Below are 24,867 nucleotides of genomic sequence, written 5' to 3'. Positions count from 1 at the left end.
GTGGCCGTCAATACGTTGGGTTTCCAAACAGACCACCAATCGCTTTGCAACATGATTCTGCACTGAACAAGAATGCTATTGCTCATCTCAGTGAGCAAGCATACCCAAGTATCCTCGCGAAGAAGGCTACAATCTCTGTTTGGTGCCTCACCTGGGCGTCTGTCACTGGCGCCGCCACCGCTCGAGGTGGCAGATAAAAATGGAGATGAGAGCCGTCTACTGACTGCTCAGCAACGAGATCCAGTATCGTCAGCCCCCGAGCTCAGGCTGGACTGCTGGCTCGCTGATCAAGAACACGCTGAATAGTCGTGAAGGACTACAAGCTTCTGGCACACCAGTCGACGCATCACTTCGAAGAGCGTTCCTTTTATGCTGCTGATTGTACTCCATCTTGGGCGGCAGCCTGTCAGCGAGCATGATAGCGGTACTTCGCCGATACTGTGGTGTGCTCGAGTCTCCTGTAGTACCATGCAACAATTCACCAACCTTGGAGCCAGACTATGTTAGTGGACAGGATGATTTGCGACGTGCTCATGGCTTGCGCTTGCGACATTCACGGGCTCAGCGCTCCATATTCCTCGACTCCTCTAACGATTCAAATCCCCTCAAGAACATGCTAGGAGCGATCGATGTCCCAGACGACCAATGCTAACAAGATCGATGTCTACCCAGATCCTAAGACGTATTTCTCAGCCCTTGCTGCGTGGATCGAGGCATGCCGTTCCGATTTCACGCTTGCTGTCCTGAAACAAGTACAAAACCATTCGAGCTTTCAGATAGATTGCTCCCACACTCACGCATTTACATCCGCCTGCCGCGTGTCGTGGACTGCACGATGACCGCCTGCACTCGTGTATCATCGACCGGTACGAATCCACATTCATCACTTCCACCACGGAGAATCTCGTTCCATCTCGTTCAGATGGAGTCTGATACCCCGTCCATCTGATACAGAAGACGAGAGGATGAAAATCTAGGAATATATGTATCCTGAGATTTCTCAGTCCGCTTCGCAGAGATTTCTAGCAAGACAGTCATCTTTTCCGCCCGTCGCCTTTCATATTTGAGCTCTGCGAGCTGTCCATTCGTTCATCACATTCATTTCTGGAGCACAGGTGCTTCAATTTCTACACTCGATACTCAGAACTGAACAACAAAATCTCACCGAGCAATACCAACAAGATCGTACCATGCAGCTCATCCACTCCCTCCTCGCCGCTGCCTCGCTGGCCACCTTAGCCAACGCCCACGGCTACTTTGTCACTCCCAAAGCCCGTCAACCAGGCACCGCCTTCCAACAATCCTGTGGCATGCAAGCCTTCTACCAAATGTCCGGTGACATCAATGGCAATGTTCAAGGCCTGCAACAAACCACAAAAGGCCAATCCGACTACAACCCCTCCACGTGCCGCCTTTGGAAATGCAAAGGCATGAAATATGCCGACAACACCGCCAACGTACAGAAATACACCCCCGGCCAATCTGTCGCTATGAACTTCGCCATCCGAGCTCCTCACACGGGCGTAGCCAACGTCTCCATTATCGACATCACGACGCCCGACGGGACAGTCATCGCACCTAACTTGAAGTCGTGGTCCGTTTATGCTTCAAACTCGGCCTCGATCCCTGATGGTGAAGAGAACTTCTCCATTACTATGCCGACGAACCTGGGCAGCAAGTGTGCTCAGGCTGGCCAGTGTGCGATCCAGATGTTTTGGGATGCGAGGAGTATTGATCAGACTTATGAGAGTTGTATTGACTTCTCTATGCCGGCGAAAGCGGGCAAGAGGGAGGAGGAGCGCGGTCATGCTAGGGACTTCACGGTGAGGGATGAGATTGAGGGTTGAGACTGCAGACTCGCTGGACGAGTATTGCTTCGTTGGTTGGTGAGGGCCGAATCAAGGCCACACTATTTCACGTTCTTGTAAATATCATTGGAGTACGACTCGCCCTTATTTACGGATTGTCCTATAGGTTGTCAATTCGACCTCACGCACAGTCTACCGATCGATCGTGGATGAACGATCACGCACTTGACTTCCACTCTCTGACAAAGTGTCTGGCCGTGTCCCTGTGTCTCGCTCTTACGGTTCCAGCAGCGGCGCAAATATTTTCTAACCATTCTGGTCCTTAATACCGTCGAAGGCAATGTCGGTGATGGCGCTATGTGCATGCTGCCCTCTCGTGCGACACTCTATTGTAAAAGCTACCTGACTATGTGGCAAGGCTGTCGCGCAGTCAGCCGAGATCATTCCTTGTTGCATATATCGTTCTGCCCATCGCCTAGCGTGATAGGGTGTTTTCGCTAGGACTGCGTCCTGCTGATTTTGAAACGTTCGCCGCTGACAAGAACAATCGTACGACAAATTTCTGAACCTGCGTATCGCTGTATCGCAAAATTGTACTAAAAACTCAACTCATGGGATCGAGTGCCATTGTACCATGATGGGAACAGGCAATCTGCCGTCACGCACATCGTCGAGCCCATGTACAGGTAGTTCATATTGCATGCAATGAACCATTATTGTCGGCATTGCTACAGCGAATCTCTTACAGTACCGCCTCATAGGAGACCAATGTTCCTCAATCGTTCGCCATCAACATTCCAGATAGCCAGAGTAGCATTCGCGTGTTGAACACAGCGCGCTAGGACTGGACCTTGATGTCTTGCCGCCTGGTGTGCAAGTCAGGCAGGCAAAAGGCATTGATGAGACAGCCGATGTGTACTTCTAGGTTGCGTGACGCAGAAAGGGTGGCGATCGCTCACTCGATCTAGTTACAATGATTGCACGTATCTAGGAGAACTAGCCTACGCGAGCAAAATTTGCATTGCCAGAGCGACAGCCGTCAGCATATAGGGACAGCTATTTCAAGAATTGACAACTTTGCCACAACAGGATGTTTTTGCTGTAGGCCTTCCAATATCATGTCAGTATCGTACGATAGGATCATGTTCTCACTGCATTTTGGGAATCTAAACTATAGTAAATTGATAATAAATGTTAAGTATAAGATATACAGCTGTAGCATGGGACATGCTGAAGTGGAAGGGTCTTCACCATAGGCGGCAATCAACCGTTCTCACCCATGCACAGGACAAGCTTCAAGCTAAATCCTATGAACGTCGAAGACAATCTGTGAAGACATGCAAAGCTCATGATATCTGCACCGTCGATGCTGAGCAGAGTCGGCGATCTAACCCACAGGGCTAGCACAACCCCAAGAAGTGGCAACAGTACCTCCAGGTCCGAAGACTGAGATCAAACCCTCGATGGCAGCCCACGATCCCATGCCAGAGCAGGCGAGGCCAGCAGTGAAGTATAGCAGCGTGATGGTGTGGGAGATCGGACGCTTGAGGTAGCCTCGAACATATCGCTTCACGCCCCCATCAAGCCGTGTGGTCTCACCAGTAGCAGGATTGAATCCTTCGCCTTCTAATGCGGAGGCGTCCTTGACACTGTAGCCCAGCCATAAGAGAGCCGGGATACTGTACGTGAAGTTGAGCGAAAACAGACCGCCGACGACATTGACGATGCCATTGAGATTCGGAACCGAAGCAGCAACGATGAAGGCTAGAATCCAAAGCAGCGGTCCGAGTCCGAACCACATCCATGTGCCACGTTTCGTAGTGATGGACGGGAAGTGAAAGATCTCTTGGAAGACTTCGAGATAGATTGTCTTCATGCAGACATTGAAGTAGAGGACTGGAAGAACAATCAGCCCATATGCCACTGCACGCACTTCGGTGTCGATCACTCACCAATAGCAATGAAGCCCGTCAGCAAGCTAAAAACATTACCAGCGGTCTGAATCGAGTATGGCTGGATGGACTGGCCGATCTGAGAGACCATATATTGACCGACTTCAGCATAAACCTGACAAAGAACATGTCAGCTCGCACGCACGACTGTCAAAGCTTAAGTGTTGACATACTGCGGCACCAAAACAGATGTAGACCAAGCAGATGAAACCTTGCGCCAAGAAGAGACCCTTGTAGAAGTCCATAGGGTGCCGCATCTCTCCCAGGAACGCAATGAATAAGATGAGACCAGAGTAAGCGTCTGGATCACAATAGTCAGTAACGGCGACGAATCCGCAGATAAGTCATGTCTACTCACAAACCATCGAGTCCACCCCGTTGAATTGGGCAGCGAATTCGTTCTTTGACTGTAGCTGGTAGTCTGGTGGCGGTGGACCTGCAAATGTGCGCTTCGGCATGATTTGCTTGGGCAATACTGTTTGGGCGAAGATCGTTTCGTAGTCAGGTGGGTATTTGCCGGCAGCGACGAGGCTGTTCGAGGTCAGCTCGATCAAATCGTACATTTGATCGTGAGGCGCCTACATGATTATGAAGTTGATAACATTCATCCAGACTGAAGCATTGCATAGCCAACTCAAGCGCTGCAGACTTCGGATGCTGCCCAGAATCATGCCGACGACCATGACAATGATCTGAATTTCGTCAATTAAAGCTCGAGGCATGGTGATGGAATTCTCCATACCATCGTTACAATGAAGCAGATCCTGGCACCTGCGATCTGTGCGATGATAGACGCTGAAAGCCGGTCAGTATATCATGGATTATTTTTAGCTTTGGCTGTCGACGACACACCTTGCCCAAGCACTAGCACGGCGACAGTCAGAAACTGCTGAATGGACTGCATGATATTGATGGCATGGCGTGCTCTCTTTCCGAACACACGGAAGAATGGGTCGCCGAAACTCATCATAGGGTAGCGGGCAGAATCCAGACCCAAGAACACTTGCCAAAGAATCCAGCCGCTGAAGCCAGCAGCAAGGCCAAAGATCACGTACAAGGCCACACCAGGTCCAAACCCGACGCTGGCGAAGACGTACGGGGTACTGGACCAGCCAAGGATGTCAGTGGTAATGAGGTAGAAGATCGACCCCCAGCTGGCTGTGCGCATAACACGGGCAGCATCACGCCACTCAGTGTGGGTGGCCGCTAAGGTAGCTGGCGAGAGCATCGAGCCATGTGAGTCGCCTTTTGTATCAGTGACAGTGCCGTCCCCGTTCTTCTCGTCGACAGTCCTGTGGGTACGTTCGAGAGCTTTCTTATCCTTCTCAGCACTTTCCTGACGCACACCCTTGGAGAAGCGGCCGGTGATAGTTGACAGGGCTGTGCGCGGACCCCTCTCAGCTTGATCGAGCCGATTCTCTTCCTCCTCTAAAGCACGCTCCTCCTTAGCCCAGTACTGGTACTCCTCGAATGTCACCGTCGAATCGACTCGAGCTGCTGGACCCCAGATACGTTCGCGGACCGCGGGAGCGACAACCTCACCATGTTCCTCCACAGAGAGCTTGCGTGGGGTGAAGATCTCCGCCACGCTCTGCGTATCCATATTACCAGGCCGGATTGCTATGATGTTCGCCATCCTGAGTTGTAAGGTCGGGGTGTATGCGAAGAAATAGAAACGAATTGAAGCGGAACGTGGACTTGACCTACCATGTTTGTTTGTATATGTACCACCACACCTTCGCGCAGAGCATCGACAAGGGAGTGTTGCATCGCAGCATCGGTTGTGCGGCACGCGACATGAGCAGTACTTCCAAAGATGGATGGTCCGAGATAAGCTTTAGCCAATATCCTACAAGCAACGGACCACATTTGCAGCCGAGCCATAGATAAGATCGAAGGTGCCGCCGATAGCCGTGAAATAGTTTGAGTATGCGCAAAAGAGCGATAGAAAGGGCGGAAGGTCGAATACTAAGATTTGCTGGCTCGCATCTGTGCCTCGTCGTCTTGTTCCTTCCAGTGTCACTCCAATGCCCGGGACAGGCAAGTGACCGCCATCTCTCGGCTTATGTCGTTGCTGGTGGTGCAAACCAAGACCTGTGCACGTCGGTGGCTTGAAATTTGATGTGAAGATACTCTACACAGTATCCTGGTACTGGTCCGCCTTTGGTGAGGCATATTAATGAAATTGCTGGCACAGTCGCTCGTTCCCAGGTACGGTGTTGAAATGAGGGGTCACACAGGAGCAGGAGCAGTGATTGCCTGCTACTGCATAGACACGTTCAGCGATAAGACTGAGCGAGCTTGATCGAGCAGGTTTTTGCAGGCGTAATGGCACTCATGCAGAGTCGTGTTCGTTTAGAGGTGCGCTGTGTGTTCGGTACGGTCCTTCATCGAAAAGACAGTGCTGCAGAAGTTTGTTATCTTAGTATGACTGGTTTCCAGCCGGGAGCACTGTACGTAGTAACGGTATACAGCCTATGGATAATGGACAATCTTACAAACAAGAAGAATGCCGATACACGAGATATATGATCAAACCACGAGGGAATCGTAATGACTAAACAGCGACACCGCATCGATGCGAACCCGAACACCACGGGGATTCGTCCGAAGTCTTAGTCACGTGCTACGTGCCAGATTCGCGATTCATCACGGCGATCGATCAATCAAGAGCGAACGGGGCGATGTGTCCCAAGTTCTGAGTTCGCTTCATTGGTAGAACAGGGTGCATTCTTGACTGTAGCTGCCATCAGCCTAGATCACAGTATGCCGCCTACCAAAATCGAGCAAAATGGGCCACCACGCTTCACGAAGCCAACCTCCGAAAGGAGGATCAGCCTGCCAAATGGTATTTACACAGCAGAACACATGCTCCCTTTGGAGGTGAAGATCAAGCGCTTAAGAGTTTGTCATTCCACTAAGAAGAATGGCCAGTGCCGCAAAGACTGTTGCGTGTGTAAGGACATCGACTTTGATCGCAATACCATCAAGGATCCAAACGCCTCGTTCAACCATCTTTACGAGGCGCGAGATAAGCTGTAATATGCCCGTCGAGAAAAGAGAGAGCCTTCACCCTCGTATGATCATGCTGGCTACGAATATGACTACGACGAGGTCGAAGACTGGTTCAAGCCGACAAGTATTCGATCCTTGAGACTGATTGTGTCAAAGATGGAGAAGTTTGACAAGTGGCGAGACCAGAAGCATAGCGAGGAGTGGGAAATGATCAACGCTTTCTTCGAAGACGGTGCCGCGCCCGATGGCGAGGGCGAAACCTATGGCCATAAGAATGATCCTCCGAGGTACACTATCGATGGTATCAAAACGAGAGTCGAGCGCGATATTGGTGTTCCGTTCCACAGAGTAGGTGTGGGCGACGTACAGGAGTAGGTCGAAGCAGGACACTTTAGAGCCAAGAGAGGCGAATATGTGGTTTATACGCAGAAAGCGAAGGATGATATCTCGAGTAAGACCCAAGGTCCTGCACTCAGGAAGGGAAGCGAAGCCTTACATCGTCTCACAATTCATGATCCGAGCATGAATGTAGCCAAGATGACACTTTTATCGTTCCTTCCTAATTCCGCTCGTCCGAGCTTAAGCTTCATTGCGGAGCTGGACTTCACTCCGCTCCCCGCTTGACCTGCAACAGCTACTTCACGAGATATCACCAATCAGAGATAACAACATCATGCAAGAGCTATACATTGCTCACCAAGCTCCTATCGTCCCACTTCGGTCGTGCATTATCGTGACGCTTACACCATGAAGAAGCCGCAGATCGACTTCTTGTCAACGAATGGCGTCCATGACACCATGGCTACGGTGCCGACACCGCGCTAGGTAAGCTTCGTTATTGGTAAGTTGATTATCTGATCACTGCTGCCTATCTTCTACCTCTTGTATACTCTTCTTAACTTTGTGACATCTCGTGCTACGACCCCTTCGACATCTGGCGTCGGCGTCGATTCAAACGATATACCGGACTCTGTCTCCATCCACCAACATGGCGTTCTCAGAATGGCTGCTACACGAAACTAGTCTTCACAGCTTGCTCACACATGGCTCACGCGACATCTATATCATCCTGCTCTCGCGATTCCTGCGCATGTTTGCCTATGGAGGTGCTGCTCTAGTCCTCGGCATCTTCCTGTACACTGCTGGGAACAATGGCGTCCAGATTGGAACCTTCATGACCATGACCCTGCTTGGCGATGCCGTTATCAGCTACACCTTGACAATGATGGCAGATAAGATTGGCCGGCGGAGGGTGCTGCGTATAGGAAGCATGCTGATGGTGTTCGCGGGCACGGTGTTCGCTTTCAGTAAGAACTATTACATGCTACTTGTCGCTGCGATCTTTGGCGTGATTACGCCAGGTGCGCACGAGGTTGGGCCGTTTAGAGCTGTAGAGGTAAGTGTCATGGTCCCTCTCACAGTTGGATTCGTCCCTAATCTTGTCGCAGGAGTCGACCCTCGCTCAGCTGACTCCCCTAGATGCACGAACGGACGTCTACGCATGGTTTGCTGTCACCTCAACACTTGGGATGTCACTGGGCCTCTGCATTAGTGGCTGGATCACTTACGCTCTGCGTACGTACGCAGGCTGGGACTGGAAGAGAGGTTATCCAGTGATATTCGGCTTGTACGCCATCATAGGGGCAATCAAGATAATCTTGACATTTGCTCTCAGTGAGAACTGCGAGCAAAACTACGATCGGCAGACCGAGATGGACGTCGAGGACCAGCAGGCTTCTGCTCCTTTGATGACAGAACACAATCGAAGACAGTCCTACACGAAACCTGTCGCTGCCACTATCCGCCGAATGAGCGCCACTGTGAGCACGAAGATGTCACCAGAGAGTCGGAAGATTCTTATCAAGCTAAGTATACTATTTGCGGTCAACTCCTTCGCCAGTGGCATGCTGCCTGTGACTCTCATGTCATGGTATGCGAACTGGCGATACAGGTGGTTCTTGACACACCGTATCGGCTACACGATGGCAGCTGTCTGGTTGGCCGCTAGTGTCGCCAACCTGTTCTCGGCCAGCGTGGCCCGCAGGCTCGGACTCATCCGAGCCATGGTCTTCACGCATCTACCCAACGCAATCTTCCTGGCTTTCATCCCGCTGGCGCCAAATTGGTGGCTCATGGCGTTGCTACTGCTTGCCAGCTCTGCATTTGGCAGTATGGACCAAGCACCACGATCAGCATTCGTTGCAGCTGTCTTCCTTCCTTCTGAAAGGACTGCGGTGATGGGAACGCTCAATCTCGTTCGAACTGTGGCCTCTGCTGGCGGACCAATGCTTACAGGGTACTTCCATGAGAAGAAGATGTGGGGAGCTGTGTTTGTCATCTCTGCTGTCCTGAAAATTGCGTATGACGGTGGTCTGCTGGCCATGTTCCTTAATACAAAGCTCCCGGAGTCACAGCGAAGGACGTCTCATCGGACGGTGGCAGATGTGGATGTGGGTATACTACTCAACGAGACACATGGTCTCGCCCCACCGGAGATGTTTGAGCAGCTTGATACGGAAGATCTTGATCATGATCCCAGGGAATCCAGAAAGGCGGATTATGAGTACATACAGGAAGTCTAAGCGACGGCTAGACCCAGCATGCCACTCGCAGCTGGCTAGGTAGCCTCGTAACCATGAGGATCTCCTTCACGTCAGCAAATCTTCGAGGCTTCGGTGCCTAACCTATTGCCGTGATCGTCCGTGGCCACGATATGAGATCTGCAGAGGTCGTGCGGAGGTCGTGCATGCCACTCCACACCTCAGCCCCGCAGAAGGAAGTGATCACCGTGGAGGTGGATCAGCATGCTTTCACCCACAGTTTCGCCTGCTTCCATCGCTACATCCATACGACTACGCCCTTACGTAGGCATAACCTCGTCACGATGAACGGTAGTACACTGCCGTCGCCGTTGTCGGCAAGAAATCCCACGAGGTCTTGGCTTTCAGCATTGGCTAGGTTCACTGCTCACTATGAACCAAAAGCGTTCTCTTCTACACCAACCTCACATCACCATTAGCACATCACCATGGACAAGCTAGAAGTCGACCATTACGAATCCGCAAGCAATGCCTCGCCGAAAGGTGATAGCCAAATCGATGGCCAAGAAGTCTACGACTTCAACGACAAAGCTCGCGTACGAAGAGTGGTCAGGAGCATCGATCTCAAGATCCTACCACTGTGTGCGTTTATGTACCTCCTCAATTACCTGGATCGTGGCAATATTGGCAATAGTAAAGTGCTTAACCAGGAGACTGGCGACGATCTGATCCAGCGGACGCACATGACAGCCACTGGATATGCCGTTGCTGTGTCGCTATTCTCACTAGCCTACGCCCTTTTCGAAGTGCCATCGAACTGGATTATGAAGCGATATGTGCGGCCGTCGAGATGGCTAGCCACTCTTCTCTTTTGCTGGGGCGTTTTCACCATCGGATTTAGTGGTGTGAAGACTTATGCAGAGGTGGTTGTGCTGCGCTTTTTCATTGGTGTCTTTGAGGCTGTAAGTATCGGATGCCTCGTGTCTGAAATGGATCAGGACCACTACTGATAGCATACTACAGGGTTTCTTTCCCGGGATCGTGTACCTCGTGAGCAATACTGGTGAGAATTTGCGGAAGCGACATCCACTGACCATGCTTTACAGATTACGTTCTGGTATCCCGTCGAAGAACGATCAGTCAGGATAGCATTCGTCTTAGCATCTGCGACCGCAGCTGGTGCGTTCGGTGGCTGCATCGCATACGGTGTCGGCCATTTCAACGGCGCCGCAGGCCTTGAAGGATTCAGATGGTTATTCATTGTTAGTTTGCCCGAGTTATCCACTTTGACATCCACTGACAGTGGCATAGATCGAGGGCCTTCTCACAGTCCTCTGTGTCATCCTTGTCGTCTGCTTCTTGCCCGACTACCCGAGCCGAGCCAAGTTCTTGTCAGACGACGACAAGAAGTTTGTTGAAGCACGCATCCGAGTCAAAGGCGGTGGGTACACCAACGAGCGCTCGACGAGGAAGGAGATCCTGGAGACCGTTTTCAGTCCAAGGATGATGGCGCACTACCTCGCCTACGTATGTGACATGCTTGTCATCACAGGCCTACTGCTTTTGACTGACAGATGACACAGATGACGGATTGCGTACCCCTAGGCTCCCTAACCTTCTTCACTCCTACAATCGTCAGCGGTCTAGGCTACACCTCCATCAGAGCCCAACTCATGACCGTCCCACCCTGGATAGTAGGCTACTGCGCCTGTCTCTTCTTAGGCTACTCTGCCGATCGCTTCAACGCCCGAGGCTGGCACATCACCGCATCCTCCGTCATCGGCGGGATCGGCTGGCTAACAGCTGGTCTACTACCGCAAGATGCATATATCCAGCGCTATGGATGTCTGATGCTCTGCGCTTGTGGGGCGTTCCCTTCCTCTGGGCCGTTGAGTGCGTGGGTCACTTGCAACGTGCCTAGTATCGTTACGATGGGCATTGCGACAGCATTGAACAATAGCTGTGCCGGTGTGAGTCAGGTTATTGCTCAGTGGATATGGAAACCTGCGGAAGCGCATAAGGGATATCCGACCGGCAACTTTACCTGTGCGGCTTGCAGTTTCGCTACAGCCATCATCGCGGTGTGTCTGAGATTACATTATGGCCGGCTGAATGCTCTAGGGGCCACGGATGCGCGGGGAGACCAGAGAGTATGGTTGCTCTGACGAGAGAGGGACTCCAATATGAGATGGTCTCGAATCCAATAGCCTCTGTATAGTACGCATTAGCTTCATGCCGGGACAATCGATCGTGTACGAGGTACCCTGCTGGCTTTCCATCGTTCAAACGCCAATCGTTCGGCTACAAAGAGTACATGTATACCGTCAGCGTCGCCTGTTTCACCGAAGCTGGGAGGCGTTGCCCTGGCGCCTGGACAACATCACAGACAAGCGTTGCACAGCTTCGGCCGTGAGGATGATAGCGATGATGGATGACTATTGACTTCTTTCCGAGAACGCCTTGAGGGTGGTAGTGAGGAGGGTGAACAGCACGATCGATCATGACTGACTACCTATGCAGCGTTCGTGCTTCATACCATTGTTGACAGTCAGCCAATCACCACCCATCACTAACTATCACCAAGTTTACTTCGCCCACCGTTATCAAGCTTACACCGTGTTTGACCTGCACGTAAGAGCGGTGAACGTCATACAGAGCGTCTTCATCCTCTGCTGATTGCATTCGTAGCCACAACGAGTTGGGCGCTCTCAAATCCGTTGTTGTACGAAAAGTTAACACAATCTCGGTCGATACGGAAAGAGATCTCCCGCTATGGTATCCGTTCTCAATACCTTACTGTCATCGGCCACGCTCGACATGGCGGGCATCGTGATGTGGCCTTTCACACAAGGCCTCTTACATGGTGAACCGGCGACGAGATCAGCTTACCGTGGTACTTCATCACGAGCATTAATGCTATCAAGATACAACAGCATCACGCTCGGCCCCGAAGTCCTCCTGCCGTATCCGGTACGAGGTAGCGGCTGGCTGTAGGCTTGATCGTTCAGCGGACAAGGCCTGACAGTGGCCACCTACTTGCGGCTACACTGTACCGACCAAGCTGTTAGGACGCATGGGATGGATAGAAGTGGTTCTTCCACTGGCTGTCAGATGATCATCAGCACTTAAGCCTTGATAAGAACGACAGTGGTGATGCTAGGCTGACAGTGGGCTCCCTGTATAGTCAGTCAACTTCGTAGCCATCAGCTGATGCCCAGGATCGCATGCACGCACTCATGTAATGACGTCCTTATTATCGACGCCCAATTAGCACGCCCAATGCTCGTGCAGTTCCTGGCCAGTCTGTGTTAGTCCAACCTCGACGAGAGTCATTCCGCACGGGCTTTGGAAACCAATCGAAGGATACCAACATTGTCTGCATTCAAAGTTCCTGGCGGTGGTGTACTATATCGAGACAGTCGTTGGATAGATGCAAGGTACACCTCGATTGGAAATGACGAGGGAGGTAAGCCTACCTAGCATTGCCCGGGCGAGGTCAATGGCAGATCGTTGCCTGTTGACGGAGAAGGTCTGTTGGGAGCTGATGACTTTGGCAAACATGAGGGATAATTCAGTGACGCTGATTCGGGAGCGAAGGGCCGCATTCCAGCTCAGGGGCTGGTGAGGTGTCCTTGTCCCGGCGAGGGCATAAGTAGCCTTCCATTTCTCCACCAGAGATATGTCCTCCAAGCATCAAGTCCCGTGAAGTCCCTCCACCATCACACTCAGCCCCGTATATCACCCTCAGCTCGTTCCAACATCCACCTTCGCCATCATGTCTACCAAATCCATCCTCGCTGCTGCCGTCGCGGGTTTCACCGCTGCCTCTTTTCTCGACACCCAGCAAGGCCCGTCACCCTACGCCCTCATACAAGTCTTCGTACGTTCCACACCTCACCATACCCACATTCACAGAATCAGCAGCACGGAGAAAAACCCAGGGTTGCTAGCCGGCACTCTCCCATACGCCAAAACGGCCCAGATGATAGGTACGTCCGATAAAAGCTAATTTCCTCCGACTCCAGACCAAGGCGGCTGCACGACCCAAAATGCGGGCGACGAAGCTTGCAGGTTCACCCCAGGCGCCAATAACGTCTGCTCGCCCTTCAGCGAGATCAGTATACCCTTAGCTGTCAAGAGCGGAGAGATCGTTGGTTCTACAAGGCCCGGGGTTGTTTGTGAAGGTGAACAGTAACATGATGGTCGGGAGGAAGGAGAAAGGGGCGGGAGGATAAGGAGATAAAGGAGGAGAGCGAGTAAGTGGAAGAAGCGTGCTGACGTAGATCGCAATCAATTTCGTGACCCAGTACGGTGATGCTCATGGAACACCGTGGGGTTTGGTTAGAGTAAGGACTCCCGTCATGCTCTGGCTCCCTGTTGTCGCCGCTTCTCATGGCCGTGGTGAAGTCTCGCGAGAATGATGTGTAGTGAGCTATTTTTTATATAACGGAATGCTGACCAAGACAATGCAGACGGGTGCGCATCCGGCAACTTTCAGCCTGGTAGCTTCAGCCTGCTAGCGTCGTGCTGAAACGTCCGCCATCCTAGATCGAGTAGCAAGAAGTGGAAGGGCAGAGAAGAGTGAAAGGGCTGTTGAGTGCTTGGTGAGGTCGTATCGCAGGTACGTAGGTAGACGAGCAGCGCAAGAGCTCGGTGGAGTCGGTGTCGATGGAAAAGGGGGCAAGGAAGAGGAGTGGAAGTATGCAGAGCCACAGTCAGTCATTCACTCAACGTATCGCTGCTTGCACCGTCTCGTGAGTTGAGAATGATGTACTGTGAGATGAGCAGTGCATTGAATTCATTGCCATATTAGCCTCCCGCTTGATGTATCTAGAGAGTGGCAACTTCACTTGGGTTGTCAGTGAATGCTACGGGTGGCGAGCAATTGAGTGTAGCTAGCTTCGATAGCTCGAGGGGGAATGAGGAAGGCACGTGGGGACCCCGCGATCCACCTTTGGTCTAGCCAGTCGAGCCCCACCTGCAGGTAGATCTGTTGACTCCCAATCGCTTCACTTGCGTGCAGGTGACAACGCAGTGGTACGAAAGCCAAAACACTGACCGACTCTCACTTTTTCTCAACAAAAGCTTCATTCTCTCCTTTCATAACAACAACAAGACAACGTACACAGAGCTCACCCAAGAACTCCCATACCACCAACCACTACTACCTCCACCACTCAACACACAACCCAACAACACCGCCACGATGGGAAAAGTCAAGTACATCCTCCTCGACTGCGACAACACCCTCTGCCAATCCGAACGCCTGGCCTTCGAAGCCTGCTCGGAATTGACCAACGAAGTGCTGGAGAAACACAACATCTCCGCCCGCTACGACGTCGACTCCCTGCTCGAAGACTTCGTCGGCCACAACTTCCGCAACATGCTCGTCGGCCTGCAGAAGAAGCACAACTTCTCCATGAAGCCCGAAGAAGTCGACGACTACGTCAGCAAAGAACTGGGCAAAGTGACCCAAAAGCTGAGCGAGAAATGCGTGGAATGCCCCGGCGTGACGGAGCAGCTGGAGTGGGCCAAGAAAGAAGGCTACCCCATGGCCGTCGTCTCCACCTCGGCCAAACCCCGCGTCGTCGCCTCCCTGAAGAAATGCAACCTCATGCGCTTCTTCACCGACGAGCACGTCTACAGCGCCGCCACCTCCATGCCGACTCCCTCCTCCAAACCGGATCCCGCCATCTACCTCTTCGCCTGCAAGGAGTTGGGTGTCAAGCCCGAGGAGACGCTGACGGTCGAGGACTCCAAGTCCGGTGCTACGGCGGGCATGCGGGCGAATATCCCGACGGTGGCGTATGTGGGGATTTATGGGATTGAGGAGGGCAAGGAGAAGGAGGAGCAGATGGCTAAGGTGTTGACGGAGCAGACGAAGTGTAAGGTTGTTATGTATGATTGGAAGGAGTTCCCGCAGTGCGTGAAGAAGATTGAGGAGGGCTTGTAAAAAGCTGCTTCTTCTTTCTTCTCTGAGAGCACGGGTGCTCTGCCACTGGTTGGTGGACACGATGGGGATGATTTCCTGATGCTGATGAGGCGATGAGATGAGATCATGGTGATGATGAAGAAGACGGATCATGACTTTCCAACTTTTGTTTCAGCTCTGCACACAGACAGACTACTCACAGATGGGTACGTCAAATCAGATAGAGTGGCAATGGGAGAAAAGAGCATACTGCTCACCTCCCACTCGTCCCGTTATCATGTCCACGACGCCTGAGCACAAGTCTTGAGGGCTAGAGCACATGAAGCCGTGCACTCGTGAAGTCCAAGCGCACTTTCACCAAATCTACCCAAGAATCGCCTTCAACACCATTCCATGCAAATGCACAATTCCATAACTCGTAACAAAGGGTATCCCCAACCACCCGAGCACCAACTCCAAGAAACCATCTCATCCCTCACCACCGAACCCTGTACCGCATCTACCGTACGCTACCAACCCTACTCCCACTCCCACCTCCACCACCCCTCTGCAGCGCAAAAGGACTCTCCCTCGCCGCCGCCTCAGGATCCAGACTAAACAAACTCGTAAAGTAAAGTCCCAAAAACCTCACCGCTGTCTGCGGGAACCCCGAACCTTGCGCAAAAGTGGCGGGAGAACTTAGCATAGCGCCGAAGTTGGGTAAGGAAGGAGCGGGCACGTATCTGCTGCCATTTGTTGTACCGTCTGGGGTCGTGGTGGCGCCGAGGGATTGTCCCTTACCGGAGAAAGTCCCCGCCGAGGATTTAGCAGGGACTTTGGCGGCGTCGGCTGCGGCGGAGAGGACGGCGGTGCGGAGTTGGGTCGCCTGTGCAATAACAACATCAAGTCAGCACCTTTAACCCAAACACCAACCCCACTACATGTTCACCAACAAGATAGAAGAGGACAGTACGTACATTCGCCCCCCTAACCGTTTCCTTGACACTCCCGCCCTTGAGGATCAAGAAAGTAGGCATAGCACTAACGCCATACCGACCCGCGACCTCACGCTGCTCATCCACATCCACCTTGCAGAAGACGATTTTGCCCGGTTTGGTTTCCGCGGTTGCTAGTTGTTCGAAGATCGGGGCGATGACTTTGCAGGGGCCGCACCAGGTGGCGTGGAAGTCGACGATGGTGTAGGTTGAGGAGGAGGTGAGGGTGTGGAAGTGGGCGGGGGAGGTTATGGGGGTTACTTTTGACATTGCTGTGCTGTGGTGGAAGTTGTGGATGGTCGTTGTGTGGGAGAGAAGAGAGAATAAAGCTGTACACACATGTGAGAAGCAAACGATGGCCCGTGCATAGACGCAGATGTCATGTATGTATTGTACTACGATGCTCAGACTGGCCTTCACAAAGCGCGAATATGCCTCGGCTGTATGGATTCATGCTTGAATAATGTCTCGACATAAGAGCATCCGCCTGCTGAGTGGACGATATATGCACATCAATCGATCGTCTCGGTGGTGAAGTGGTGCTTGCTTGTTCCGTGCACGAGCCACTTCGGCGGCAAAGCCCCGTCATCTCTTCGACCTTGACCTCTAGCCAGAAGAAACGAGCTGCCTACGACGCTCATTATTAACCATCATATCGCCAACCGGCTCACCACATCTCTCATTGTCCACAGCAGTGAGAGGAGTTGTGATTCAAGATGGCGGCCTCAAAGGACTCGCTCTTCAGGAGCGTGGATATGACCCTGACCCAGCTGTACGTGGCCAACGAGATAGGGCGGGAGGTCGTGTCTGCCTTGGGAGAGCTGGGTTGCATGCAATTTCGAGATGTACGCATACCCAATCCCCTCTACCTCATCGATGATCACGTGAACTAATACGACATCCAGCTCAACCCCGAAACGTCCGCCTTTCAGCGCACCTTCACCCAAGAGATCCGTCGCCTTGACAATGTTGAACGTCAGCTCAACTACTTCCGCTCCCAGATCGACAAGAACAGCATCGGCATGCGCTCCATCTACGAATTCAGCAACACCATGGCTGCCCCCTCCGCCACCGAGATTGATGAACTGGCCGATCGTAGCCAGAGCTTGGAGCAGAGGATCCAGAGCTTGAACGACAGCTACGAGACATTGAAGAGGCGCGAGACGGAGTTGACCGAGTGGCGTTGGGTGTTGCGAGAGGCGGGAGGTTTCTTCGACCGTGCCCGTGGCCAGACGGAGGAGATTCGACAGAGCCTGGATGATTCCGATGATGCGCCCCTTCTCCGCGACCTGGAGCAGGCCAATGGATCAGCTGAAGCAGGACAAGGTGGGCAAAACGCCAATCAGCAGAGCTTCAGCGTTATGAACATCGGTTTTGTGGCTGGTGTTATCCCGCGCGACCGCATGGGTGCCTTTGAGCGGATCTTGTGGCGAACCCTCCGTGGCAATCTGTACATGAACCAGTCTGAGATCCCGGACGCCATTATCGACCCGGAGAAGAACGAAGAGGTGCACAAGAACGTCTTCGTCATCTTCGCTCATGGCAAGGAGATTATTGCCAAGATCCGCAAGATTAGTGAGAGCCTGGGAGCGGACATCTACAATGTGGACGAGAACAGCGAGCTCCGCCGCGATCAGATCCACGAAGTCAACAGCCGTCTGCAGGATCTTTCCAACGTCCTCGGCAACACCAAGCGCACCCTCGACGCCGAATTGACTCAAATCGGCCGCTCCCTCGCCGCCTGGATGATCGTCATCAAGAAGGAAAAAGCCGTCTACCAAACCCTCAACCGCTTCTCCTACGATCCCGCCCGCAAGACCCTAGTAGCCGAAGCCTGGTGCCCGACCAACAGTCTCGGGCTAGTGAAATCCACCCTCCAAGACGTCAACGACCGCGCCGGCCTCAGCGTCCCCACCATCGTCAACCAAATCAAGACCTCCAAGACCCCACCTACCTACAACCGCACGAATAAATTTACCCTCGGCTTCCAAACCATCATCGACGCCTACGGGACAGCAAAATACACCGAGGTCAACCCGGGCTTGCCCACCATCGTCACCTTCCCTTTCCTCTTCGCCGTCATGTTTGGTGATCTTGGACATGGTGCCATCATGGCTATGGCGGCCGCGGCTATGATTTACTGGGAGAAGCCTCTGAGCAGAGGGAAGCAGGATGAGTTGTTTGGGATGGCTTTCTATGGACGCTATATCATGCTTATGATGGGCATTTTCTCCATGTATACGGGTTTGATTTATTGTGATATCTTCTCTAAGGAGTTGAGTTTGTTTCCTAGTATGTGGACTTGGTAAGTTTGCAATATCGAGAAATGGTCTTGCGGATGGTGCATTGGGGCGCTTGGCTGATGTGTTGCTCGTTCATATAGGGACTTCCCAGATGGCTACAAAGAAGGCGATGGCATGATCAAGGCTACGAGGGTGGAGGGTTATACTTACCCTTTCGGCATGGACTGGCGCTGGCACGATACGGAGAACGACCTCCTGTTCAGCAACAGCTACAAGATGAAACTCTCCATCATCATGGGCTGGGCACACGTGAGTCATGATATGCTTCTGAGATACGACACGTCCAAGAAAGGATTGCCCATGCTGACATGATTGCTCTCTTCTAGATGACCTACTCCCTCTGTCTCTCCTACATCAACGCCCGCCACTTCCGCTCCCCGATCGACATCTTCGGCAATTTCATCCCGGGCATGCTCTTCTTCCAATCCATCTTCGGCTATCTCGTCTTCACCATCATCTACAAATGGAGCGTGGACTGGTACGCCATCGGGCAGCAACCGCCTGGATTACTAAACATGCTCATCTACATGTTCCTGTCCCCCGGGACGGTGCAAGAGCAACTTTTCCCGGGTCAAGGTCCGCTTCAAGTCGCGCTTGTCCTGATTGCCGTCGTTCAGGTCCCGATTATGTTGTTCCTGAAGCCGTTGTATTTGCGCTGGGAACATAACAAGGCGCGGGCGCAGGGGTATCGAGGTATCGGCGAAACTACCACAGTCTCGGCTCTGGATGACGATGACGAGGAAGCCGGTGGGGATCAGCATGCTAATGGTCGACCATCGATGGCGGATTCGGAAATGGATGGGAATGCGCTGATTACGCAGGACATTGGCGGCGAAGAGCACGAGGAGTTTGAGTTTAGTGAGGTGATGATTCATCAGGTCATTCATACTATTGGTACGTTCCTTAGCCCCATTCCCCCTTTCCTCCCCCATTCCTCACGGAGGTGTACCGCGTGCTGACATGATTGAAATAGAATTCTGCCTCAACTGCGTCTCCCACACAGCCTCCTACCTCCGTCTCTGGGCCCTCTCCCTCGCGCATCAACAACTCTCCATCGTGCTCTGGAGCATGACGCTCGCCAACGCCTTTGCCTTCACCGGCGCTCTGGGGATCGCAGCTATTTTCGTCTTCTTCACCGTGTGGTTCTTCCTTACCGTCGCGGTGCTGGTGGTGATGGAGGGGACGAGTGCGATGTTGCATTCTTTGAGGTTGCATTGGGTCGAGGCTATGAGTAAGCATTTTGTTGGGGAGGGGGTGGCTTTTGAGCCGTTCAGTTTTGAGGTTTTGTTGGAGGAGGAGATGAGTGAGCTTATGTAGAGGTTTGGAAGGAGGTTTGTAGGAGGGAGATGGGGGACGAGGCAGGGGAGGTGAGGGGGGAGGTGATGGGTGAGCGGGATTGGGTGTGTATATAGATTTTTGTTGTGGAGGATGGGAGGATAGGGATTGTATGGAGTGAGTGCCTTGTTTACGATACATATCAATTCACGTCACGTTGTGTGCTTGTTTGCGACTGGTTCGAATACGACCTGCCAACTTGGGGAAGGGACGATTGTAAAGATGACTGTGACCAGGAGCGTCTACCGGTCGTCGCGGCCTGGCCGTCGCGTTCACATTTGCATTTGCACTTGCCATACTGTTCGAGGGAGGACAGGTGGCATGGCGTATCTGCAGGGGTAGACATTGTCACATGATGTCCTTCTTACGCGGAGCTCGCGGCGACGGCTTATGGATCTGGGATGATGAATGTCGAGGGAAGTGGTATGTACGACTGGCGTCATGACAGAGGCTTCGGGCTGTGCTGATCGCTGGTGAGGGAACTGGTGATTTTGCATTTGTCCCTGCCGTTCGTGGTGGGCGGCCTTGCAGTTTTAGTTGGTGGTGTACTTTGAATACGGTAGGCGCCTGCCCTTCACCAACTCTTGGGCTACATGTATCTGCAGGTACGCAGCACCGCCCATGCCTGCGTTATATCACTTTCCACAGGACTTTGTTTACTTCTCAACTCACTTCTTCTTCTTCTTCTTCTTCTTCTTCTGCTCTTCTTCTTCTTCAACTCATCACAGCATTGCATATCATACAATTGCCACTCTTACTTCTCTCTCACCACACCAATTCCTCCACATACCAACGAACTATCGAACAACCACCACCATCCATCCTTCATCATCAATCATGGCCACAGTACCAGTAGCAACATTCCCCACCAACTGGAACCTCGCCGCCCTCAAAGCAAAACATCTCCCTTACCGCTTCGAGTCCTTTTACGATGGTGTGATGTACTACTCCGTCAACTGGCCAAGCACCATGACTCCCCAGTGCCAGATGAAGAGTGGACGGTACGCTCATCTCTCCGCCTAGCAGGCTGAGTGGCTTCGATGGGTCGTTATCGGGGCGACTTTGGGGTTGATTGGGTTGATCTTTTGGATCTTCGTTGCCAACAAGCTGATCTCGAGGGCGTGGCAGAGAAAGGTAAGTTGTTCATTGTCGCTCCGAGATATGCTTGAATCACGCTGACCTTGTCCCAAAGGCTCACCGGATCTCCCACCTCGTCAGCCTTTTTCTCATGCTGCCCATTGCCATCGGACTCGGCCTTCTCATGGCAGCGTTTCATCGCCTCAACAGACACCGCTTCTACTGCCAGTGCCCCCACCCATCAGCTGCCAGCGTCAAGCGGAAATGGCACCTCTACCTCCTGTTGACCCTTCTCTTCGGTCTCCTCCCACTTGTCCTCGCCCTGGGTAGCCTCTTGCACCGTCTCATCCGCCCAAAGAAAGACGCTCTGGTCTCGAAGGAAGAACAAGTCGTCGTCCAGACCACTGGTCCGGATGGAATGCAGACTGAGGAGGTTGTTCAACAACAGCCGGCGCATTCTGCTTTGGATGGAGCCTTCGATGACGTCGAGTTGGGACCGGTGGATCGAATGAATGCACATCGTGCGAGTGTTCCCAGCTACAGCTTCCTGGACCCGATGCCTGTGGCAGAGTAGGCCACGGACATGAGATCGTGGCGCAGAGGGTCGCCGACGGCATGCATCAGCCTTGGAGCCCGCTGTGAGAGGCATCCACATGTACCTAGTGATACTTCGGACCTGAGATGATGCCGTATGGGATGGGAGGGAATGGTTTCATTGCAGCTTCTCGGTAACCTACAAACACACTCTGCTTGACACGCTCATGTCACACATGATCTTCTGATAATACTGCCTTCATCATGGTTTCCCAACGACCTACTCACATACAGCCCTCATCATCCCGACCTCTTCTCAGCCCCAGGATTCTTATCCGTCCTCTGATCCAACCCTTCCTTCCCTCCCTTCACGCCTCCTCCCCCCTCAACCTCATGAAAGCCCGTACTCCTCTCCGACGGCGCCTGATAATCTGGTTGCTTCGCCGGGTGGTCATCGCCTTCGGCTTGTGCCTCTGGCTGCTTGGCGCTGGCCGAGGATTGCGGATCGCTGGCTGGCTGACTTGTACGGCCGGCTTGCTTTGCAGAGGGCGGCTGGTTGCCTGGAGGCGGCTGGGTTGCTAGTCTAGGTGTTGATGTCGAGATCGCTCTGGTCACAGGAGTAGGGGTTTGTATCAGAGTCCTCTTAGACATCCGCAGGGCCGTGCTGATGAAGTGGGTGGGTGGCATGTTGTTGTGGTGAGGTTAATGGATATCAGTGTCTATATTATGGAATGCACCAAGACGAACACAGTATGGTACAGCGAATCGATTACTTGCCATCTAACCTATTGATTCTCATGTGTCGCGGAGGTACCTGCATGGCGGTGATCTCATCGTGACAGTGTCGACTCGATGTCCGGCAGACAATCCGAGACCGTGCAGGGATAGGAAAGCCCAGTCTGGATCAAGGCGCGACAGCAAGATGCTAATTCTTGTACGACTACCCGCTGGATGCTGATGAGGTTGTGCATCGCTGTTCCACCTTGTCATGAGCTGAAACGCCAGCTGGGCATTCCGAGGCTGGGCACAACCATTGGACATTCTGCATGTTGAATGAAACAGCAAAAATGGCCTACAGTATACCATCAGTGATCGATCAGCAGAGCTCGTTTTATTGCCACTGTACTCGATGGACGGGTCTGGCCGTGATGCCAATAAACCGTCTGTAGCGCCGAAGAGGAAACCACGAAAAGCATTCGCCCTCCGCAATGAAATACCAACAGATCAGCTGAAGATTGGATTCAAAAGGCGAGCCATCTCCAGCAGACCGCTACAGCCTGCACAGGCCAGATCATTTGAGGCGTCCAACCCTCTGATTCACTTCCGCTCTTCGCGACATGGAATCAAGCTTCAGCACGAAGTCACGGACACTCTCGAAAGGCTACAGCTTGGCCAAACATGGCTGGGCTTCATGCCTATGCTACTCGGACGTCACAAGGCTCTCGACTTCGCCACCAAAGCCTTTGTCGCAGCACAGGCTTTCGCTGCTCAAAAACATCTGCGCACTGCCGATGCGGATGTAGTGACCTGTCTGGTTCCGTACTCGCACTGTATACGAGAGGTTCAGAGTGCTCTGACCGACGAAGGCGGTCAGCAGAGTGACGAAGTACTCCTCGCCGTCGAGCTTCTAGCGAACTTCGAGACCACGACGCAGTTCAAGAGAACAGATTCGAGTAGTGGAAAGTGGCTTCCACATACTCATGGAGTTTATGTAGGTTGATGGTACTACTCGAGCCCAATCGAAAATGTCCATACTATAAGATCAATGCTCTCATGTTGAACCAGGCAGTCTACAACAATCTCTGACCATTCGCAACAGATACTGCTCATGAATCGAGATCCTAACAGGGCCGATAGCGAGATAGTGCGGACAATCTTCTCAGCCCACTGCATGGCTGCATCCTGTGCTGCTTGTGCGTACGGCGTCGCCTCTCCCTTCGATGTACCAGGCTGGTGACGTCTCAAAGTGGCGACTCGGACGACTGTGTCGCCAGACACACTGACTATCAGAGACATAGCCCAGCAATTCATCATCCGCCTGCCTGCTCTTATTGCAATGGTACGGAATCTGCTCGTGGTGCTCTCAGCCCTCCAAGTCGTGCAAGCTGCGCAGCTTGTCAACGAACTGCTTTGATTGGTGGACGACGCCGCAGAAACTGCAATATTACATCGTGCGAAAGTAAGAAAGACACGGCATCCAGCCGACGCCAGACTTGCGCCTTTCTCCCTGCATTTCAGCACTGCAATGGACTTCGAGGCTTGCATTTATCACTGGCAATTACGTCTCGTGCTTCTCAGGCTATACCACAGAGTCACAACCAAGCAGCGCAGGGTGACACCCTCGTCCCAGGGAGTATCGCCAACAACCCGAGCTGAAGTACAGCGGCTAGCGAAGAACGTTGCCATGAGCCGGGAAGATGGGTATGATCGAGGTCAATTCGGCCGTGTCCGTCTCACACTCGCTATGCCTGCGCTTTGGGGTAGTGTAGTGGACTTCGGGACCTTCGGATCTCTTTCTCACGACGAGATTTATCTTTGGATCCGGCAACGATTCGATCTGATATTCTTGCGAGCTGGACCTTCTAGGTGAGATGCTCGTGGCGGCGAGATGCGAGGAGCTTTCGTACATCTTTTCAGGGATGCACTGGATGTCAATTATGAGGTCGATCAAGTAGCGATCTAGACATTGGGGATCTCACCACACAGACCTCCTCTCTCAGCATGCCGACACATGGATGCTCGAATTGGAAAGCACGACTGGATATACAGTCAGCGCTCTATGCCGTAAGAATATCGCATCCTGTTGAGTCCGCCACGACTCTCTAAGCTAGAACGCTGCTTGGTCGTTAAATCGTATCTCGTCGATCCTATCAGACGCCGTTCATGATAAGGCCGCATATTCTTGAACGAGAGTCCGTCACTCCGTTCGTGGTCTGGTCTGTTCTCCAGCGGCATATGCATCTAGACAAATCGGTTACCGCAGACCTGTCAAGCAGGTCCGTGGCCAGTCTGACGGCTGCACGGCACGAAATTGTGGAATGAGAAGAGGGCTAGAAGTACACTCAAGCTGCTTGAGTTTCCGATGCGTGATCCAGATCCACCTCTGCTGAGAAGCCCATGAACCTCGCGTGACTGGACAAAGCATTATATTGCACGAAATGTCGGACCTGCATAGCCGATCGCCTGTTCGAGATGCATTCAGGTCGTGTATCAATCTCGGAAAATTAGGCACCTGATCCGACGCTCGTAACAAATGTGCCACATTGAAGTCCACTGAGATGTTGTCAGATCCATATTGAGGCAATTGATACGCCGTCCTCGCATGGTCGTAGCTCGAGCATACGTGAGAGGAGATGCGGCCCTCCATGCCGTCTGTCAGCAGATGTTTTCAGCCTTT

The 24,867-nt window shown here is 52.6% G+C and overlaps 11 protein-coding genes across 11 annotated transcripts; 9 read left to right on the top strand and 2 right to left on the bottom strand.

The window, feature by feature from the left end:
• Nucleotides 1–1,190: 1,190 nt before the first annotated feature.
• LTS14_007413 (uncharacterized protein) lies at nucleotides 1,191–1,847 on the top strand (the record flags this gene model as incomplete). Its single annotated transcript, XM_064840105.1, has 1 exon — nucleotides 1,191–1,847. The coding sequence occupies one exon, from the start codon at nucleotides 1,191–1,193 to the stop codon at nucleotides 1,845–1,847; it is 657 nt and encodes a 218-aa protein (XP_064692426.1).
• A 1,348-nt stretch (nucleotides 1,848–3,195) lies between these two features.
• LTS14_007412 (uncharacterized protein) lies at nucleotides 3,196–5,396 on the bottom strand (the record flags this gene model as incomplete). The annotated part of the gene is made up of 7 exons (XM_064840104.1): nucleotides 3,196–3,704; nucleotides 3,761–3,875; nucleotides 3,934–4,061; nucleotides 4,119–4,291; nucleotides 4,343–4,452; nucleotides 4,503–4,555; nucleotides 4,613–5,396. 7 exons carry the CDS (start codon nucleotides 5,394–5,396, stop codon nucleotides 3,196–3,198), a joined length of 1,872 nt encoding a protein of 623 aa, XP_064692425.1.
• Nucleotides 5,397–6,931: 1,535 nt separating this feature from the next.
• On the top strand, nucleotides 6,932–7,150 carry LTS14_007411 (uncharacterized protein; the record flags this gene model as incomplete). The annotated part of the gene is made up of 1 exon (XM_064840103.1): nucleotides 6,932–7,150. The coding sequence occupies one exon, from the start codon at nucleotides 6,932–6,934 to the stop codon at nucleotides 7,148–7,150; it is 219 nt and encodes a 72-aa protein (XP_064692424.1).
• A 613-nt stretch (nucleotides 7,151–7,763) lies between these two features.
• Nucleotides 7,764–9,357, top strand: LTS14_007410 (uncharacterized protein; the record flags this gene model as incomplete). Its single annotated transcript, XM_064840102.1, has 2 exons — nucleotides 7,764–8,171; nucleotides 8,224–9,357. The coding sequence occupies 2 exons, from the start codon at nucleotides 7,764–7,766 to the stop codon at nucleotides 9,355–9,357; spliced, it is 1,542 nt and encodes a 513-aa protein (XP_064692423.1).
• A 446-nt stretch (nucleotides 9,358–9,803) lies between these two features.
• Nucleotides 9,804–11,480, top strand: LTS14_007409 (uncharacterized protein; the record flags this gene model as incomplete). Its single annotated transcript, XM_064840101.1, has 4 exons — nucleotides 9,804–10,277; nucleotides 10,422–10,577; nucleotides 10,627–10,842; nucleotides 10,890–11,480. 4 exons carry the CDS (start codon nucleotides 9,804–9,806, stop codon nucleotides 11,478–11,480), a joined length of 1,437 nt encoding a protein of 478 aa, XP_064692422.1.
• A 1,610-nt stretch (nucleotides 11,481–13,090) lies between these two features.
• LTS14_007408 (uncharacterized protein) lies at nucleotides 13,091–13,510 on the top strand (the record flags this gene model as incomplete). Its single annotated transcript, XM_064840100.1, has 2 exons — nucleotides 13,091–13,304; nucleotides 13,341–13,510. 2 exons carry the CDS (start codon nucleotides 13,091–13,093, stop codon nucleotides 13,508–13,510), a joined length of 384 nt encoding a protein of 127 aa, XP_064692421.1.
• A 1,011-nt stretch (nucleotides 13,511–14,521) lies between these two features.
• On the top strand, nucleotides 14,522–15,268 carry LTS14_007407 (uncharacterized protein; the record flags this gene model as incomplete). The annotated part of the gene is made up of 1 exon (XM_064840099.1): nucleotides 14,522–15,268. One exon carries the CDS (start codon nucleotides 14,522–14,524, stop codon nucleotides 15,266–15,268), a length of 747 nt encoding a protein of 248 aa, XP_064692420.1.
• A 478-nt stretch (nucleotides 15,269–15,746) lies between these two features.
• LTS14_007406 (uncharacterized protein) lies at nucleotides 15,747–16,491 on the bottom strand (the record flags this gene model as incomplete). Its single annotated transcript, XM_064840098.1, has 2 exons — nucleotides 15,747–16,112; nucleotides 16,204–16,491. The coding sequence occupies 2 exons, from the start codon at nucleotides 16,489–16,491 to the stop codon at nucleotides 15,747–15,749; spliced, it is 654 nt and encodes a 217-aa protein (XP_064692419.1).
• A 446-nt stretch (nucleotides 16,492–16,937) lies between these two features.
• Nucleotides 16,938–19,841, top strand: VPH1 (H(+)-transporting V0 sector ATPase subunit a; the record flags this gene model as incomplete). The annotated part of the gene is made up of 5 exons (XM_064840097.1): nucleotides 16,938–17,066; nucleotides 17,127–18,526; nucleotides 18,605–18,773; nucleotides 18,851–19,418; nucleotides 19,498–19,841. The coding sequence occupies 5 exons, from the start codon at nucleotides 16,938–16,940 to the stop codon at nucleotides 19,839–19,841; spliced, it is 2,610 nt and encodes an 869-aa protein (XP_064692418.1).
• Nucleotides 19,842–20,696: 855 nt separating this feature from the next.
• On the top strand, nucleotides 20,697–21,510 carry LTS14_007404 (uncharacterized protein; the record flags this gene model as incomplete). The annotated part of the gene is made up of 3 exons (XM_064840096.1): nucleotides 20,697–20,810; nucleotides 20,883–20,993; nucleotides 21,052–21,510. The coding sequence occupies 3 exons, from the start codon at nucleotides 20,697–20,699 to the stop codon at nucleotides 21,508–21,510; spliced, it is 684 nt and encodes a 227-aa protein (XP_064692417.1).
• A 1,089-nt stretch (nucleotides 21,511–22,599) lies between these two features.
• LTS14_007403 (uncharacterized protein) lies at nucleotides 22,600–23,190 on the top strand (the record flags this gene model as incomplete). Its single annotated transcript, XM_064840095.1, has 1 exon — nucleotides 22,600–23,190. One exon carries the CDS (start codon nucleotides 22,600–22,602, stop codon nucleotides 23,188–23,190), a length of 591 nt encoding a protein of 196 aa, XP_064692416.1.
• Nucleotides 23,191–24,867: the final 1,677 nt, after the last annotated feature.

This window comes from Recurvomyces mirabilis, assembly GCF_035927965.1.
Source record: "Recurvomyces mirabilis strain CCFEE 5264 chromosome Unknown scaffold_20, whole genome shotgun sequence".
Classification (NCBI taxonomy): domain Eukaryota; kingdom Fungi; phylum Ascomycota; class Dothideomycetes; order Mycosphaerellales; family Teratosphaeriaceae; genus Recurvomyces; species Recurvomyces mirabilis.
The sequence above is the reverse complement of the archived record's forward strand: the minus strand, read 5'-3'. Positions and strand labels throughout refer to the sequence as shown.